The sequence below is a fragment of the Colius striatus genome, chromosome 7 (genome assembly GCF_028858725.1).
Source record: "Colius striatus isolate bColStr4 chromosome 7, bColStr4.1.hap1, whole genome shotgun sequence".
Classification (NCBI taxonomy): Eukaryota; Metazoa; Chordata; class Aves; order Coliiformes; family Coliidae; genus Colius; species Colius striatus.
In genome coordinates this window covers 43,429,850-43,445,729 of record NC_084765.1, presented here as the reverse complement: position 1 = coordinate 43,445,729, position 15,880 = coordinate 43,429,850, and the positions used below count along the sequence as shown (strand labels likewise).

At 50.7% G+C, this 15,880-nt stretch overlaps 1 protein-coding gene across 1 annotated transcript in view; it reads right to left on the bottom strand.

The window, feature by feature from the left end:
- IGDCC3 (immunoglobulin superfamily DCC subclass member 3) overlaps nucleotides 1–15,880 on the bottom strand; it is a 103,996-nt gene that overhangs the window by 14,443 nt on the left and 73,673 nt on the right. Inside the window, exons 6-7 of the mRNA XM_062000447.1 lie at nucleotides 13,434–13,592; nucleotides 5,208–5,373 (exon numbers count right to left, since the gene is read on the bottom strand). Coding sequence (XP_061856431.1) covers nucleotides 5,208–5,373; nucleotides 13,434–13,592 — 325 coding nt within the window. The remainder of the gene's footprint in view (nucleotides 1–5,207; nucleotides 5,374–13,433; nucleotides 13,593–15,880) is intronic.

Genomic DNA, 15,880 nt, shown 5'->3' with positions numbered 1-15,880 from the left:
TCCTCAGTAGCCCAGAGGTGACACTGACTTTCTTAGATGGGAAAGCTCTTCCCACAGAGCTCCTTGTTACAATGACTTGCAGGTTATCTGGTGAACACCTTGGTTGCCATTCCATCTGTTTTCATGAGCCAGAGGCTGTAATCACAGACTTCACAGAATCTTGTCCCAGGGAGGGAGCAGAAAAGTCTTTACAACTGCAGGACCACAGGGAAGCACAAAAGGTCTCGGGAAAAGCTACTGGAAGGGAGGGCAGATGCTTATGTTGGAATGCTAGGGCAGACAGCTCTCCCTGCTAAATCGAAAGTCTCTCAAACTCTTTTCCCAGCAAGGGGTATGGCAGAGGAAAAAGACCCAGCCTAATCCAGGGAAGGCTGATTTTGAGCTGTCCCATGATGGGTTCAGTCCTGTCTCAAAGGCTCCTGTGTAAGCACCATTCCCCACAGAGGTATTCTGCTGTATGCAACAGTCTGCAGCAACACTAAAGCCCTGACTCGGTGATGTGCTTCAGGAGCAGCTCAGCAGAGCAGCACACACAGAAAAATCACACAGGCAGCTTGGCAGCAAAATACTTGCAGCCACATGAGAAGGAGACTGATCTCCAGGGCTGCTGCAGATCCCTCTCGTGGGACACAGCTGAGTGCAGGGCCGGTGGGATTAGGCTGATGCCCCAGTGCTCAGCGGGGCTTTGGGCGCTCGTGCGAGACCCTGCTTTGCTGAGGCCGCTTCCACGTGTCCTCCAAAGTCAAATCCGTAAATTATTCTTAAATCAGGAGCAGCTGCTTCCCATCACAGTCCTCCACATACTTATTTGTCATGCTTCTAGCAACTGAAATATGATTTGCTACGTGGTATCCTTCCCATAACCACCAAACCCATTGCACAGATAACCTGCAGGCCTGCCCGTTCAAGAGCTTACAGAGCATGTGCACCACAGAGGGAGGTACAAACCCACCAGCATCTCTCCACACTCAGCTATGTGAGGTTTATAGAGAAAAATATACACTTTGTGAGTGACAGGCTCTAGTTTCCCCGGGTTTGGTACCAAAAGGGCTGTCTGGTCCCAAGTGCCTGGATGTCTGTGCCTGAAGGTCGCTCTCCATATCCACGTTAGGATTACACAGCACGACAACTGCCAGAAAAGAAAAGTCATCCTGAAGTTTACCTAGGAAGGAGATATTTTCCCTGATGACCTTTGAACAACCATGGCCCTTGAGGTGAATCATTCCCAGAGTACTAAAACAAGTGCAAAGCAGCGAGGCAGGATTTGAAAAGGAGATAGTTTGTAAGTGAAGGTCACCGAGGAGAGCAAATGCCACCTGAGCCCAGGTTCTAACGAAGCCTTTTTCCTGTGGAACAAATGAAGTCCCTTAATTACCATTTTGTAAATAAAATCTTCTTGGAAAATCAATATTTAGAGCTTGCCTTCTCTGCAGATGTTGGCCTTTGTTCCTTGCTATTACAGCAATATAAACCCCATAGTGTGATATACTTGCAGGCTGAAAATTACCTCCCTGAACCTGATTGGGTCAAAAGAAGAAGAGCAATAAAGCTTTCAGAGCAGTAATTTGGGTGCTATTTCATGCTTCCTTGTAAATTTTGAAGCAATAACCCAGAAAGCATGATTTTCCAGAAGCCCATGATTCCTTCAGCCCCTTCCTCCTGCTGACATCCGTCTGCTTTTGGGCTGGGCCAGGTGGGAATTGGGCTGGAAATGCCCATTCCACCTCAGCCATTCGGATCACAATCAACCCAAATCACCCCAGGAAGAAGACAGGCCAAGTGGCATCTCTGATTTACAGAGGGGGACAGACCCTGTGGCTGCTGGGCACAGGGATGGCTCCAGCAAAGTCTCCATCAGCTTCTGCAACCAGGAGCACGGTTCAGTGCAGCATCATCCCTCAGAGGCTCCATCCCCATCCAGGGCCTGCATGGCCAGGCAGCTCCATCATGAGCTCCTTCAGTAATTTTTATACACAGCTTTTAAGGGCAAACCCCACAATTCCCTGTGCCTGAGCCTTCATGCATTTTTCATCAACAATTACCTGCTGTCCCAGAACTGCTTCTGATTTCTGCTAATCATCCATTGGATATTTTGTCCCCACACAGCTGGCATTTGCAAAACATAACAACCACCTCTGGAGAGGGCACAGCACAAGGCTCATCTTTAATGCTAATGTGTCCAGAAACTGTCAACACATCAGGTGATGACAACTCACATCTGAGGGACCACGAGGGAAGAGGTATTTATCAGATGCAGCCTCCTGAAGCTGGTTTTATTCTGCTGAAAGGCTGGAAGTTGCTTGCCAAGTCATCACCTGATGTCACACCAGCAGCCACATCCAGGCCTGAAGCTGCTGTCCCCATCTCAACAGTGATGGGCTTCTGAAGTCCCCAGACCTGAGGGTTTGCTCTCCTTGCGTTTGCAGCTGCTGCACACGAGAGACAGCATGGGCTGACGTAGATGCCAAAGGGCCCTTTGCAGCTTGGTGAAGCAGCAGTTTGATGGACACATCTTCCCGTGGGCTGTGGGCTTGTGCAGACACTGCTCAGAGGAGCAGAGAGGCATCTCCAACAGAAAGGAACCTCCAACACACTGTGCTCTGCAGGTCTGGGCCTCACTTCTGCCTGTGTTCTATTACTGAAGTTGCTTATGGTGATACATTTTGCAATCAATTAGCACGTGATATGATTTGGGATGATTTACTCCCTTTTCCCCCCTAAGAATCCCCTTGGGGCCATTCAGACTTTTATTGCCATATTAAGCAGAGTTTTAATCCAAATGAATTTTCTAGGAAACCATGTAATCTAATTAAAAAGCTCATCGTGCAGTTTAGTAGCTTCATTACTTGCAGGTTCCAGATCCATCTTTATGTGGACAAATATTTTCCAAGTGCGATAGGCCGATAAATCCAAGGCATAATCACAAACTGATTTCTGCCTGGAACTAAGTGACTTACAGCCCTTAGTCACGGCCACGAGAATGAAACGAAGGACAACTTGAAAAAGCTCAGGAAGAAAAAGCCAACCATTGATCTGTTTCCACTGCTGTGGCACAGAGGGCATTTTGCAGGCTGACAGCTCTGGAAGCCACCAGGCACAGTCACCTGTCTGAAGTTGGGGGTCTGAGGAGACCAAAACTAGTGTGAAAGATGCCCGAAGTTCATCACCATCAAGCAGGATAGCCTTAGGGCTTTACAATCTCATTACCATAGCTTGAGGAGATGCCACATGTCAGCTGAGCCCCAGGCAGTGGCTGGGCTCCCCCAGCCTGTGCCAGATGCAGCGTAACCTGAGCAGTTAGCTGGCAGTGCAAAAGCCTGATGTTAAATTGCATTAAATGACTGCCAGGAGAAAGAGATTAATGGCGATGATCCCCAAGCCACAGCTCACGTGCACGTGTGGCACAGCTCCAGGCACAGGGGCCTGGCCAGCAGACAGGACCATGACACCAAAGACCCTGTTTTTACCTTCCTTAAACAGTGAAGAGGAATGACTTCACAGGTGAGACATCTGGGTGAGACACAGAGCTGGGCTCAGTGTGAGTTTTGTGATGGATTTAATGAGCTCTTGTAAAGCTTCAGTCACTTCCGACTCTGTTTCCTGGTCAATAAAAGGGAAGGCACTAATTTCCTTCTCCTGTTTGTATCATAAGGGCAGACATGCCTTAGAAACTCACACAATGAACTAAAAGACCACAAACCTGGCCTGAGTGGCAACTGTATGTACAAACACAAAGTTCCCTAAAGCTCTAAAAGCTTCGATCTTGGAGGAGACCTCCACTGACTGCCAAGATTCCATTACAACTCACGCCTTACCCTTCTTACAGCTCACATCCTTCTCTCTTTCACATAACAAAGCTTTAGAAAAGCCTCAAACCTGAAAACAACCAGCACTTCCCAGCAGTGTAAGCTGAAGGTCCAGCCCCTCCAGCCAGGTTGGGTAGTTGCATTCCTAGAGATGCATTTATTTGTACAGATAGCAGCTCTGTGACACCAAAGAGTACAAACCTCTAGCAATAATTTAGGTTTACAACACTGGTGGTATTATTTTTCAGTGTGCTGTTCCATGCTATTTCCATAGGAACTATGCAGTGGGCTTGTAATTTTCCCACTAAGTGCATCCCACCGTGTCATTTCCTCAGCACAAACATTCTCATCCCCTCGCATGAGAACGTGGCTGTTTAGTACTCAGAGAAAACAGTCTTCCCTGGTGAGATAAAAGGCTGAAGTTTAGCCAAAGTCAGCTTCCACACAAGCATCATTTCACAAGCATCACAAGCTTCCACACAAGCATCATAGTGTTCCCATCTGCACACCCAGGCAGGTCAATGTTCAGGAGCCAACATGAGGGTCCTCCACGGTGGAGTGAGTGTGGTGGCTGTCAGCTCCAGGGATGTTTGATCCTTCCAGAAATACTCAGATGACAATCAGGACAAAAGAAAACCTTTCCCTGGGTTCCTGCATCATCAATCAAAGTCTAAAGCTATGTCCTGGTACGAAAAAGCATGAAGCATTGATGTGTAAGACTACAAAATGCAGCTAGCAGGACTAGAACAGAGTTTTAGTGTATCTGAGCCCAAGTTGAATCCACAGAGCTGCTCCTGAACATCACCACCTTTACAACAGCTCTTTGCTCATGCAGAAAGCAAACCAACATCTCTGCTACTCCCCTTCCCACTGGAGTCCAGACACATCAAAACAATGACTTTTAATTCAGCCTCTCTCAGAAGGCAGAAGGCAGGGAGCATCACATCAGTCTGAGGGACACGTTACAGCAACCCACCTCCCCTGCTGAAGCCACACTGGCTCTAAAGCTCTCCCTTGTCAAGGCCCTCAAGCAGGAGGGCTACAGCCTCTGAGGATCACCCATGGCCACCTCAGCCTCGAGCATGTTAGCCACTGCTCAGTACAACAGCGCTACAGTGAATGGCAGGGTGGCATTGCTGCCCAGGACGTGCTGTAGACCCCACAGCTCTCTCCCAGCCTTCACTGACTGGTCCAAACTGAACTACTGCACACATCTGCCTCAAATCCACCGTCTGAGCCCAAGCTGAAGCCTGTGTGAGCTCACATGCTCTTTGCACAAGAATGACACCTGCAAGGACAGCTATTTCTGGGCCATCAGGCCCTCCACACGTGGTGACTCCAGAGTGGGATGGCACAAGCCAGCTGTGTGTGTCCCACCACCCTCCATGCACCAGGACTTACCTGTTGTTATTCTTCAGCTTAATGTGGTCACTGGTCTCCAGGATCTGCCCATTCCTCAGCCAAGTGATCTGTGGTGGGGGTTCTCCTTGGGCCACACATGTGAAGATGGCAGTAGTCCCCACGGGCCTGGAAATGGACTGGGGATGCTGCACAAACTCTGCAGGGGCTGCAAGGAAGAAGGAGAAGGAAGGTGAGAAAAGTCATGATCATCCCCACTTTGTCCTGTTACAAAGAGCAACCTCATGGCTTAGGCTTCAATAAGCCTTGTTTGCCTGGGAACATGGGATGCTTGGCCAAGCCACAGCATAGGCAGCAGATAACTATGGTCTGGCTGGTGTGTGCCTGCAAAACTGCTTGCAATTAGAAAGAAATGTGTGCAAGTGCAGGTTGTGATCTGGCAGGTTGTTCTTTCCCCAGTAGAAAATCAGATTTGCTGCAGACTCTCCTGGTAGCAAGACATTGGTTAGTCTTTTCTTACCCCAGATCTGCAGCCCAGGACCCTCAGGGTCCTGCCAAGACTGGCAGGAGACTCCACCATGCCTGTGACTGCTGCCCACCTCACGACCAAACTCTTTCACCTTTAACAAAAGCATTTTTAAATGGGAAGTGATTTCCTCTCCCCTTCCAGCAACTCAAAACAGATTTAAAATAATCTATCAGAATAAAGCAGTGTTTCAGTCTACAGAAAACAGGGCCTGAAAGACACTGCCAAAGAGGTGAGTTTATTCAAGCAATTACACTTCAAAAGGCAAAGTGATAAATATACCTCACGTTGCCGCTGAAACTGAGAATCAGGTGGAACTGGCAGCAGCCACAATGAAGACAAACAGATGAGAGGCACAGCCTGGTAATGAATTTACCAACTAGCATCAAATAATGGATGGTTGCTGTGAAATCTTTCCAACAAAAGCAAGATTATCCAGGTATATCCATTCCCCAAGCATGGGGTCAGGTGGGCTCTGCTGCCAGCAGGGATGCTGGGATGGCAGAAGGGAGCAAACTGGTCCAGCAAAATGAGAGTTGAGGGGTGGCCAGGCTGCAGACAGGACTGCAAAAACTCCTCAGGGTTTGCTGCTGGTGATAAAGCTCTTCCCCAGATGTGTGCATGCAAGGGAAGAGCATCGCTACTGCAAAGTGTTCAAAGTCCTGCAAGCAGAAAGACACAGAAACTCATGGAAGAGCCTGTGTCCCTGGAAGGAGCCCCCTCTTTTGTTTTTAATCATCAAAGGGAAGCAGAGCATGGCAGGTCTGGCTTGTCTTAGGGGTGTGCAATGGCAGAGTTGTCAGGACACTCCTGCCAGCACTTGAGGCTGCTAAAGAACTTCATCTCAGCAACTTAACAGACATATATTTCCAGAACCTCTTGCTAAACTACCCCACCTGCCCATTGTTCCCTTGTCCTTTTATTTTCCTCCTACATTTTGGACCTCTCTTCAATTATAAATGAAAACAAAATTCAGGATAGGTTTGATAACAGTTGGAAGCATGGAAAGAGCCAGGGGAAACCCCCTCCCAGCCCCACAGTGAATGGTCGCTTTGTGGTGTACAGTGGGAGCATTAGAGACTCAATTTCCAAAACTTCCTTCCCCTCCCACCTCCTGCTTTGTGCTGGTGCAGTTTTGCAGCAGCAATTACTTTTGCAAGTGGCTCTGCACCTCCCTGCTTTCATCTGGGCTCACCAGTTGCACCTGCAGGTGCAAACCCACAACGCCAAGGAAGGGAACAGCCATCACCCAGCCATCTCCCAGCTCCTCGCTGCAGCCTCATTAAACATCCTGCCCCTTGGCTCTTTGCCCTTGTTTGTTCCAGCAGAAACAAAGCTGAAATATGGATAGAAGAATCCAGCATCACCCCTGTGGAATGGCCAGTGCTCCTCATCCTCCCTTATGAGCCCGTGTCAGAGGGAGCAATCGGAAGAAGGAAGGTGCAGCTGGGGCTGCCGGCTCAGCACCATTCAGGCCATTGAGGAGCTCAGCCCCTCGGGTCCCTCTGCCATCCCTTCTCTTCTCTGTCTCACTGAACACAACCAGATCAAACCCTCAGCCGCTGTTTAACTTGATTAAACTCTCTGGGGAGCAGGCAGCCGCTCCTTTGAACGTTTCCCACCTCTGCTGTGCTGCGCAGCCAAAAGGCCCAGGGCACAGCAGAAACTGATGGAGATAAAAGGCTCCTTGTCCTCACCACCTGCTGTTGACAGCATCAGAGAAAAGACACGGTCTGGGTGCCACCAGAGCCTTAACATGGGGACAGACATTGCTGCAAGATGTGGCCCTGTTAACCCAGACCAGGGTGCAGCCTTCCCAGTGTTCCTACCAGCAAGGCGCCCTGAGGTGGCTGCTGGTGCGTGGTCTTGGGGTGAAAGGCTCCTTTTTGGACAGAAGAGCATCTGCTCTCCTCCTCCCAGGGCCCTCTCCCTGCCCTTTCAAATGATTTTGACAGGAATCAAGAGTTTGCCACCTCTGGCCATGGGTTAGAGGGAAAGGAGATAAGCCAAGCCCTGCATTCAGCCAAGCCCTGCACTCACCTCATTATTCATAATTAATAGAGCATCTCAACAGTGCTCATCTCTGCACAGAGGCCCAGCTGCCTCAACACCTCTCCCCCTTCCACACTACATGCCAAAAGGCCAGTGCAGGCACTTCTCAGCCCTCCAGGAAGACCCTAACAAAGGTATTGATGAAGATCACTGTTGAGAGCAGAAGATTTAAAGCTGGCAAGGAGGAGTGGGCAGGATCCAGCTCTGGCTTGTGAAGAATGAAGAGAACAGAAGGTTGATTATTCATGACTTAATGGGAAGGAGAGGAACATGCAGTTTTAATGACTATTTCAAGGTGTGACACTAGTACCAAAAAGCAGCAATGCTTAATATCACTGCCAGAATTGGTAACCAGGTGTTCCAATAGCTTTTCCTGTGCTCAACAAACTGTGACAGCATGAAGACGCACAATAACAGAGGGTTGTAACCCACAAGGGGCTCTGTCTAGGGACATCACACCTCAGGAGTGACCAACCACCAGTGTGTCTCCTAAGATAAGAGGAGCTTTGCTGCCCTGCCATGACCTTGCAGTGTGCTGCTGACCAAGGGGCTGGCCTAAGGGTTGGGGAGCACTGACAGTGCTCCTTGATTCTCCTGCCAGGAGACTCCTTGCCCCTGGCATCTCAGTATAAAGCCATCATTAATTCACAAGCAGCCAGAGCGGCAGGGGAGGGAGGAAGGCTGGGAAAGGAAGAAGAGCATGGAAACAACAAAACCTCATAAATGAGGCTACCTGAACCTACACCAAGGGTGTAAAGGAGAAGACAGGTCATCAGGGAAGTCAGTCAAGCACAGCATCAGATGACAGCAGACTTAAGACAAATAACTGCTGCCCACTTGGTCCCTCTCCACTGACTACTGAGGAGGCCCAGATGCTTCTGTGAAAAACCTCACCAGTTAAGTTGTGGAGGTGGGGGTACTGCTAGGGCAGGAGATGGGACCTGGGACTGTGTCTTCTGGCAAACAGGCAGAGATCACTCGAGGGAGGCTGTCATGGAGGCTGTCCATCAGCCAGCAGCAGGTACCATGAACTTCTTGTCCCAGCAAGGTGTAGGCTGGAGCTCTGCAGCAGTGGGATGTGCCCATGTCAGTTCCTGGCATTAGGATGTTCAGGAGGGCTCAGGCATCCCAGTTCACTCCAGCATCTCAGTGAGATCCCAGTATCCCACCTGTCCCTGCATGGTGGCTTTCTTTGAGCAGGAAAGGTGGGTAGGAAGGGGCTGCTCTGTGGGGCACACTGACCCATGCAGAATGCCCTGAAGGTGGCTTTGCAGCACTTATTCATGGCTAAACTCAAGGACAAACAAAGTACCACAGGGCTGAGCCTAAAACACAGCAGCTGCAACACATCTGCTGAATCCAGGGCCACAGGCAAGGTTGGCAATGCCAGGCAGCAAGAACGCTGGAAGAAGCACCAGGAAAGGCAGCGCTGGCTGGATCTGCTGGACCAAGGAGCACTGCCTGGTTCTGCCAGCAGAATGCAAAGCAAACAAGGCAGTCATTGTCAGCAGAGCCTTCAGAACCATGTCCTTAAGATGGGCACTCATTTATGAGATGAGATCTCATTTTTCTGTGTAGCTTTCAGGAGGAAATGAAGCGTGGAGCAGAGAACACTAGTGACCATCTGGCCATTCACAGCCCATCAGTTTGTTATGACACCAAACACATAATAAAGCACAAAAGACTGCACAGGAGGTAGAGAGAAAGCTCTTTGATATGGGTTTTTTTTTTCCTTGCCTCTTCCCTTGCACCACACACACACAGCCACACACCCCTCCCCTCTGCCTGGGCCCTTCCACAACTCCCCTCCCCTGGGAGACTTCCCCTGGCAGCCCTGCACAAAGCAATATTCAAATGCCTCCAGAGAAAATGGAAACTTTCTTGTGTGAGAACCTTACAAAAGAGATCAAAGGAGCCTAAACGGCCAGGGGAGGGCAGGCAGGGAGGGAGGGAGCCGGAGGATTGCTGCCTTCTCCTCTGAAGGGAGGAGGAATTCCCAGGAAGATAATGAGAGGGCATGAGATGATCTGAGGGAGAGGCTGGGATGGGAAAGGCTGTGGCTGCCCGAGCAGGAGCAGAGCCCAGCGCTGGGATGCCTCTGCCCATGTGCCTGCTGTGCTGAGGACAAGGGCTGCTGCTGGCAGCAGGAGGGAGGATGTGGGCTCAGGCTCAGCCTCCTGCTAACTCCTTGCCTTACAACAGGAAACACCCCTGATTCCTTTAGTTTCCCACCTACAAAACACGCCTCCTTCAAAAGACAGGGAAGGGGGGGAGGGGGGCGGTTAATTTGTGCCTCCAGGCACTTCAAGGGCCCCTGCACAAAGGCAGCAAGTACCTGGCCTGGCTGCTTTGAGGAAGCTGTATTGTCCTATCCCTGTGCTAACTTCCTCTCCAGCCAGGCTTTTGATAGCCCCTCTCTTTGCCTTTATCCTCTTTACGGATGTAATTTGCATCGCTGACATCCTGACAAAGATAAAACCCACAGTCTCCCATGTCAGTCATTATCGCTGCTTCCTACCCAGACAAACCTGAACAGCAATCATTTGTACCTCTCAGCTGGAAAATTCAGGCAAAATGAGATTCAGAGGAAGGAAAAGCTGCTTTCAGAGGGAGGGTGTGCAAACCTGGGATGAGCCCAGCTGCCCGGGCAGGGTGTGCCATGAGCTTCCCTGGGGAATGCCAGCGATGCCTCAAAAACCTGAAGCATTTTATGGATGGACAACAAAAGGGGGCCCTGGACAACAAAAAGGGGACCTGGATGCCGCAGCATCCTGGATGTACTGGCCACCTTTCTCCATTCATACAATGCCAGGCTGGGCTCCAATGGCCCTGTGACTCCCATTTTAGGGAGAAACCCTCATCTCGGTTCCCAGGCTGAAAACCCACAGCAACTCTACTGCAGAGGAACTCCAGCACTAGACCAGCTGCTCAGGAGCTGGTATTCAAACCTCCAGAGACCCAAACCCACTGATCTGTAGCAACGAAGTGTTGTGCTACCTTTCCCCCCACCCCCCATCTGACTGCTGACAGGAGCAGTCAGCAGCATTCAATAGCTGTATTTTTACAACTCCATAGATTTTCCCAAGTAATTTCTTTTGGCTCTGCCTGTCTGCCTCCTGGCAATCCCCTTGGCACTTGGGTTTAGCAAACCCCTGCTACATGCACCAGGTACACAGCTGTCTTTCAGCAGCTCTAAATGGTGTATGTCAGTACAGTCAGGTTGTTCTTAATGCCTGGATTGGCGTTTCTTACTAATGGGACTCATAGGTGTGCCCACCCCGAGCCAGCTGGGAGGCCCAGAAATCCAACAGCACAAGGGAGGTTCTGCTCCCCCTCTGCCCTGCCCTGGTGAGGCCTCATCTGGACTCCTGTGTCCAGCACCCTGTGTCCAGTGCTGGGCTCCCCAGCTCAAGAGGGACAGGGAACTGCTGGAGAGAGGCCAGTGCAGGGACACCAAGGTGCTGAGGGCACTGGAACATCTTCCTTATGAGGAAAGGCTGTGGGACCTGGGGCTGTTCAGTCTGGAGAAGACAAGGCTGAGGGGGGATCTCAGCAACACTTACTAGTACCTAAAGGGTGGGTGTCAGGAGGATGAGAGGGACACTTTTTCTGAAGTGCCCAGTGACAGGACAAGGGGTGATGGGATATAAGCTGGAACACAAACAGTTCCACTTAAGCACAAGGAAAAACTCTTTTAGTGCTGAGCTGAGGGGGCCCTGGCCCAGGCTGCCCAGGGGGGGTGTGAAGGCTCCTGCTCAGGAGGTTTCCAAACCCACCTGGACACGTTCCTGTGCCCCCTGAGCCAGGGGAACCTGCTTTAGCAGGGGTTGGGCTGGAGCAGCTCTGCAGGACCCTTCCTAACCCCGTCACGCTATGATTCCATGAAACAGTGAGCTTTCACCTCCTTCCATGTCTGATCAGCACCTGGGACTCAGGAGGCATGAGCAGCCCTGGAATAAGCACCCTTTACACACTGCTCCTTGTGGCATCAGCACCAGCCAGGTGAGCGTCAGGGCTGAACCAGGGCACTTTCCCCATCACCGGCATGAAAGCTTCAATTAGCTCACTCAGGCAGGAGGTGTGTAATTTTAGATTCAGGGTATCATCAGTCAATAGTTAATGAGTGAACTGATGAGAGCAAGAGATGCTTTAAGTGGAGGAGCTTGAAGAGGAGGTGAGTGCCTGTAATCAGGGGCAGATTACTGCCATTCAGAGCACGCTGCCAGCTGGCTCTGCCTGCTGAAATGCTTGCCTGGCTCCCCTCACCATGGAGACTGGTTGCATGGAGCATGTGGAAGGGATTTCTTCGGTTTCTTGAGTGCTGATCTTTCCTCTGGGCTGAAGCACCCCTTACAAGTGGCATTTCAGGAGAGCTGCTGTGGGGATGGGGATAACCTGCATCTGCTGGGCATGGCTCCCAAAGGGTGCTTTACTTAGGTGGTGGCAAGAAGCTCAGGTACAGTGTCAGCTGATAAAAGTTAACAGCCTCACTGAGTTTTTGGAAGTGGTTTTAGACTTACTGGTGCCACCTCAGTTGGAGAGCAACATTCTGTGAGTGATATCAACTCCTGGCTATCACTGCAGGGGGAATGCCTATCATGCAGAGGGCTCCAATGTCCCCATATCACTAAGGGCCATGCAGGGCTGAGAGATGAATTTGGCTGATTGGTTCAGCCCAGGCTTTCTGCTGAGATGTACAAGTATGAAAACAAGTAACACCCAGTGTCTGCTAAGCCAAATAAATGCCTGTGATGGAATGGGAAACCATTGCAACTTATGCAGCTGAGGCCTCAGCTGAACAATACCTCGTTGCCACACATCCATGTGATACACCCATCTGGAAAACCATGTGTCTAGAGTGGAAATCCTTTGTCTGATACTATCAGAGAAGCAAAACCAGCACCAGGACAGGCTGGGGGTGACCTGCTGATGAGCAGCTCTGTGGAGAGGGACCTGGGAGCTCTGGTGGGTAGCAACTAAATGTGAGCAGCAACGTGCCCCCATGACCAAGAAGGCATCTGGGGTACACTAAGAAGAGTGTGGGCAGTGGGTCAAGAAAGGTTCTTGTCCTTCTCTACTCTATCCTGGTGAGGCCTCATCTGGAGTCCTGTGTCCAGTTCTGCGCTCCCCAGCTCAAGAGGGACAGGAAACTGCTGGAGAGAGGCTGGCACAGGGACACCAAGATGATCAGGGGACTGGAGCGTGTGAGGAAAGGCTGCTGGACTTGGGGCTGCTTAGTCTGGAGGAAACTATGGGGGGACCTTATAAATGCTTACAAATACCTAAAGGGTGGGTGTCAGGAGGACGGGGTGATGCTATTTTCTGTGGAGCCCAGTGTCAGGACAATGGGTGATGGGACACAAGCTGGAACACAGGAAGTTCTGGAACCGGAGGAGCAAGTCCTTTGTTGCTGAGGTGAGGGAGCCCTGGCCCAGGCTGCCCAGGGAGGGTGTGGAGGCTCCTGCTCAGGAGGTTTCCAAACCCACCTGGACACATTTCTGTGCCCCCTGAGCGAAGGGAACCTGCTTTAGTAGGGGGTTGGGCTGGGTGAGCTCTGCAGGGCCCTTCCAACCCCCACCATCCTGGGATTCTGTGATCTGTCCAACCCACCACAGTGCCCAGCCAGCAGTGGAGCCCACGCTGGGGGCACAGTGAAGTGGCATCACCTCCCAGGCCCCAGGTTTGCTCACCTTGTACCACGAGCCTGCCCTGCGCCGTCCTGCGCACCCGCGTGCCGGGTTTGTTGGCAGCGCACACGTAGATGCCCGAGTGCTGCACTGTGAGGTCTGAGATCATGAGATTCCCTGTCCCCAGCACCTGGATCCCCTCCACGCCGATCGGGCGGCCATCTGTGAGAAGGAGAGAAGAGCAGGAGTCACATGCTGGATCTCTGAGTGAGGTTCTCTCCGGTCCTTGGTGAGCTCCAGCCTAAGTACTGTGCTGTGCTCTGCTACTGGGATTTTCCAAGTGAAGGCAGTGGGTTTGAGCTGATGCTCTCGGCAGAACAGCTTCCTGGTGAAAACCAGGATCCTCAGGTGCTTGCCTAAACCCACACTTTGTGGGACTTGTAAAACCAGCACAGGAAATATGGAAGCTTTCAGTCACATGTTTGGATCAGGATGAAGCACCCAGGACACTTTCCAACAGAAAGGGTAAACCAAGTTAAATCATAGAATCACAGAATGGTGGAGTTGGAAGGAACCTTTAGAGATCATCCTGTCCAACCCCCTGCTAAAGCAGGTCCTACCTAGATCAGGTCACACAGGAACGTGTCCAGGCGGGTCTTGAAGACCTCCAAGGAAGGAGCCTCCGGAGCCTCCCAGGGCAGCCTGGGCCAGGGCTCCCTCATTTCTCAGTAAAGTAGTTTTTTTCTTATGGTTAAAAAGAATTTTTAGCTTCTTATATGACACTGACCAGTGATGCAACCAGCTCAACAGCCTGCTCCAAACTGAGATGCTCTGGGAAGGAGAAGACCAGTCAACCTACAGCAGTACTTTCCTCATGCACTCTACCAGCCTCCAGCAATTAACGGCTTGGGGATTTCCTGGGACACAAGCTTTGCCTTTCTGCCAGCTAACCCTTGATGGATCTTTGGATACTATGTGAACACTGGATTTTCATTTCCTCGGCTGTTGAACACACAATAGCTCAGGGACAAGACACTAAACTCTGATAGATCTGGTCGGCTGCTCTGGCTTGGAAGGGCAGCTGCAATGGGCAGGTTCCATCCTGAGAGCTGGGGCTGAGGCAGGCTGCCAGGACAGCAGTGGTGTTTCCAAAATACAGGCTCCAGCAAAAGGTCTTCAAGGCTGAAGTGTTTAATGTGAAAAAGTTCAGTACCAGGGAATTCAACAGCAATTTTCAAACAGAGCCTGTTTCTGCTGGGAAATTCCCTGCCAGCTCTAATTACAATGTGTTTCGTTAGGATCAGGCTATTGCTTTTTATTGTTTCATTGGCTTGTGTTTTAAGACGCTGTCTGACAAAGGCAGCTCTAAATCAGTCCTAAAACTTGTGTCAGGGCAAAGCAGGGGAGTAGTTTTACTGAAAGAAGTTAAAGGGAGCACACCCTCATTGTCTGGGAAATGGGAATCCAGTTCCTTCCTTCCCTTTGCTCATGAAGGAGGTTAAAAAACCTACAGAAATGGGAGAAGCAAGAACCAGGCACCTGGTTCTCTCCACCTGAGCATCCCACAAGCCCTCCATACACATGTGCTCCACACAGAACAGCCTGTGCCTTGTGCTTCAGAGCTGTGGCTAGTAAAAGGAAAAAATCATCTGAAAAATTCCTCCTGGGAGCTCCGTTGGTCTGTGCCATGACCTTGCTAAGGAAAAGGTAGAAGCCAAATAAACCTGGAACTGTTCTGCAGGAGGCAATGGGTTGTGGGGAAAGACCTGAGATGCTCTTGCTGGTTCCCAGTCCTGTGGGCCACCTCCTGGGAGGTGCCAGGTAATGGAATGGCTGTTCAAACTGCCTTAAAATTTACCAACATCCAGTGGGCACAGCAGTTTCCTGGGACATTCAGGCATGTTACCAATATTCACGGTACACAACCACTTCAGTGGCTGCATCAACAAGAAAGCTTGATGGAAAGCACAGAGGGAAACACAAGTTGCCACAGGGCTGCTGCAGTCAGAGACACCCCTTCATCTCCAAGGATTTCCTTCACAGCCTCTGCTGTTCAACAGCATGGCCCCTGAGTTGGGTCCTGGCTGATGCCTGATCTTGAGCAGGCTTCATGCTTCAGCACAGACAGGCACGTAGGGCTGGTTAAAAGTTGGCTTTGCATAACAAAGAATATTGTGAGGATCTGGGCTGCTCATAACCAACAGGCTCTGGAATAGATTGGGAAAACATGAAGACAAAGCAGCACTCAAGGAGATTAACCATCAGCCCAGAAATGCCACTCTGCAACCTGCTGCCCAGTTAAGTGTTTGGACCCTCACACAAGGCACGTGAGATCAAGTCTGCGGCAGCCTGAGTGAGAGTAGTGCCCATTCATCAGCTCACAAGCCTGGACCATGGAAGTGAGGGATCCCATTTCAGTTGAAGAGCAGCATCCTGCCAGGAAACATCCACAAACCACAGACTGAAAGCTACAAAGCACTTCACAAATATATCTCCTGCCATGCTCTTTC